Source organism: Tupaia chinensis, unplaced genomic scaffold (assembly GCF_000334495.1).
Source record: "Tupaia chinensis unplaced genomic scaffold, TupChi_1.0 Scaffold000335_1, whole genome shotgun sequence".
NCBI lineage: Eukaryota > Metazoa > Chordata > Mammalia > Scandentia > Tupaiidae > Tupaia > Tupaia belangeri.
This window is the reverse complement of record NW_006159829.1, coordinates 139,748-141,490: the sequence shown is the minus strand read 5'-3', so window position 1 is coordinate 141,490 and position 1,743 is coordinate 139,748. Positions and strand designations below refer to the sequence as shown.

General features: G+C 68.4%; 1 protein-coding gene across 1 annotated transcript in view; it reads right to left on the bottom strand.

Moving 5' to 3' along the window:
• The window catches only part of PLEC (plectin), a gene marked incomplete in the record, with an annotated part of 65,460 nt that overhangs the window by 45,971 nt on the left and 17,746 nt on the right, over window positions 1-1,743 (bottom strand). The window contains 5 exon segments of the mRNA XM_027773273.1: window positions 30-146; window positions 221-347; window positions 425-579; window positions 664-803; window positions 1,434-1,629. Of these exon segments, the coding sequence (XP_027629074.1) occupies window positions 30-146; window positions 221-347; window positions 425-579; window positions 664-803; window positions 1,434-1,629 (735 nt within the window).

Genomic DNA, 1,743 nt, shown 5'->3' with positions numbered 1-1,743 from the left:
CAGCGGGGCCCGTCCCGCCCCCGGCCCGCCAGCCGGTCCTCGGGCCCAAAGCCGCCGGCGTCCTGGCTGTCTCGCAGGAAGGCCTGGTAGTGCAGCTCCAGGCTGTGCAAGGCTTGGCGCTGCTCTTCCGGCTTCAGCGTGCGGAACTGGGGGGGCAAGGGGCTGAGTAGGTGCAGGGCCCCCACGTCCCCCCCAGGGCCGCGACCGCGGGCAGTCATACCGTGACCAGGGACCAGGAGCGGATGAGCTGCACATCGCGGCTGAGGCTCTGCCACGCCAGGAGGCTCTTCAGGTCCACATGCAGCTGCTGCCACAGTGTGACCAGGGCCTGGTGCTGGGCTTCCAGCCTGGTGGGTCAGGGCCACGGTCAGGCCGTCGGGCCCAGTCCACTGCCCACCCCCAGCTGCTGGACCGGGCAACCCACCTGCTAACGGCCTCCTGGGCCTCCGGGTTGGGCGGGGGTACGAGGAAGCACACAGAGGGCACAGCGGCCTCGGCGCCGGAGCTGCTGAGCACCGTCCAGTGGGACGGCTGTGCGGGGCCCAGCAGCTGGCATTGGTCACCCTTGTGCACGGTCACCTGGGACGGCAGAGGTGGTGACACCCTGGCCACACCCACGGCCCGCCGTACCCCTCCCTGCACCAGCCCCTGGGTTGTCCTCACCTCCACCTGTCTGTAGTCGCAGACAGCCAGCAGGGGCACCGGGCCCCGCACGGGCCGGGCCAGGCTGCGGGGCTTCAGCTGCACGATGGCCTTGGCCCGCTTGGCCAGGCCCAGCAGGTGTCCCTTGTGTGCGTCCCTTCCTGCAGGATTAAGGCCAACATACAGGCTCATGGCACGCCGGGCAAGGGCGCGCAGGGGCAGCCTCCGAGGTCTGGGACGTCTAGGACTACACGTCCTTCCTGGGCCCTGGTCGAACCGAGAGCTGGGCTTCCCAGCAGCTGCCCAGGACAGGTGCCACCCCCCAGATCACACCATCCTCGGGAGACGGCCTATGGCCCGGCCACACTCTGGCCCACGATGACCTCCCTCAAGCTGCAGGTCGCCTGCTGGGTCCCACCCAGCCTCTCTGTGTGGCAAGACCTAAGCAAGGGCGGCCTGAGGCCACAGGTCAGAGTCCCCCAGGACTGGCCACAGGGGCTTCTGGAGCCTCTGCTCCCCTCTCCCCCAACTCTCCCCACAAGGGTGGCCAGTACCCAGGGGTGCCCCTCAGCCACACCCTAGGCATAAGGGCACCATGCCCACAGTACCTCTGCCCTCTGCCAGGCCCTTCGGACCTGGACTACACCAACACTGGGCCCAAGGGCCAGGGTGCCCAGGGACAAGGACAGGGCTGGTAGCGGTGGTGGATGGGGCATCTGTCCCCTCAGGCGGCACCGGGCAGCGACCACCCTCCAACACATCATGCCCTGTGCCCTTGCTGGTCGCCACACCCGTGTCCAGTGCAACACGCCGTGGGTGCTCCAGGCAGCTTCTGGCCGCACTCCTGCCCCAGGGCATCACCTGTGCGTCCTGCAGCAGGTCCTCGAGCCGGGTGACAGTGACGGATCGGTCACAGTTGTACTTCCTGCGCAGTGTCTCTTGCAGCTTCTGCAGCTGCTCCTCAGCCTCCCGCACGTCTGCAAAGAACTGGGGGAATGGGAGCAGTCAGGGTGGGCCAGCAGACGCCCAAAACCCTGGCCAGCCAGGGCGAGGCCAGCATGAGGCACAGCAGAGCCCCAGAGACAGGTGCCTCCCACCAGG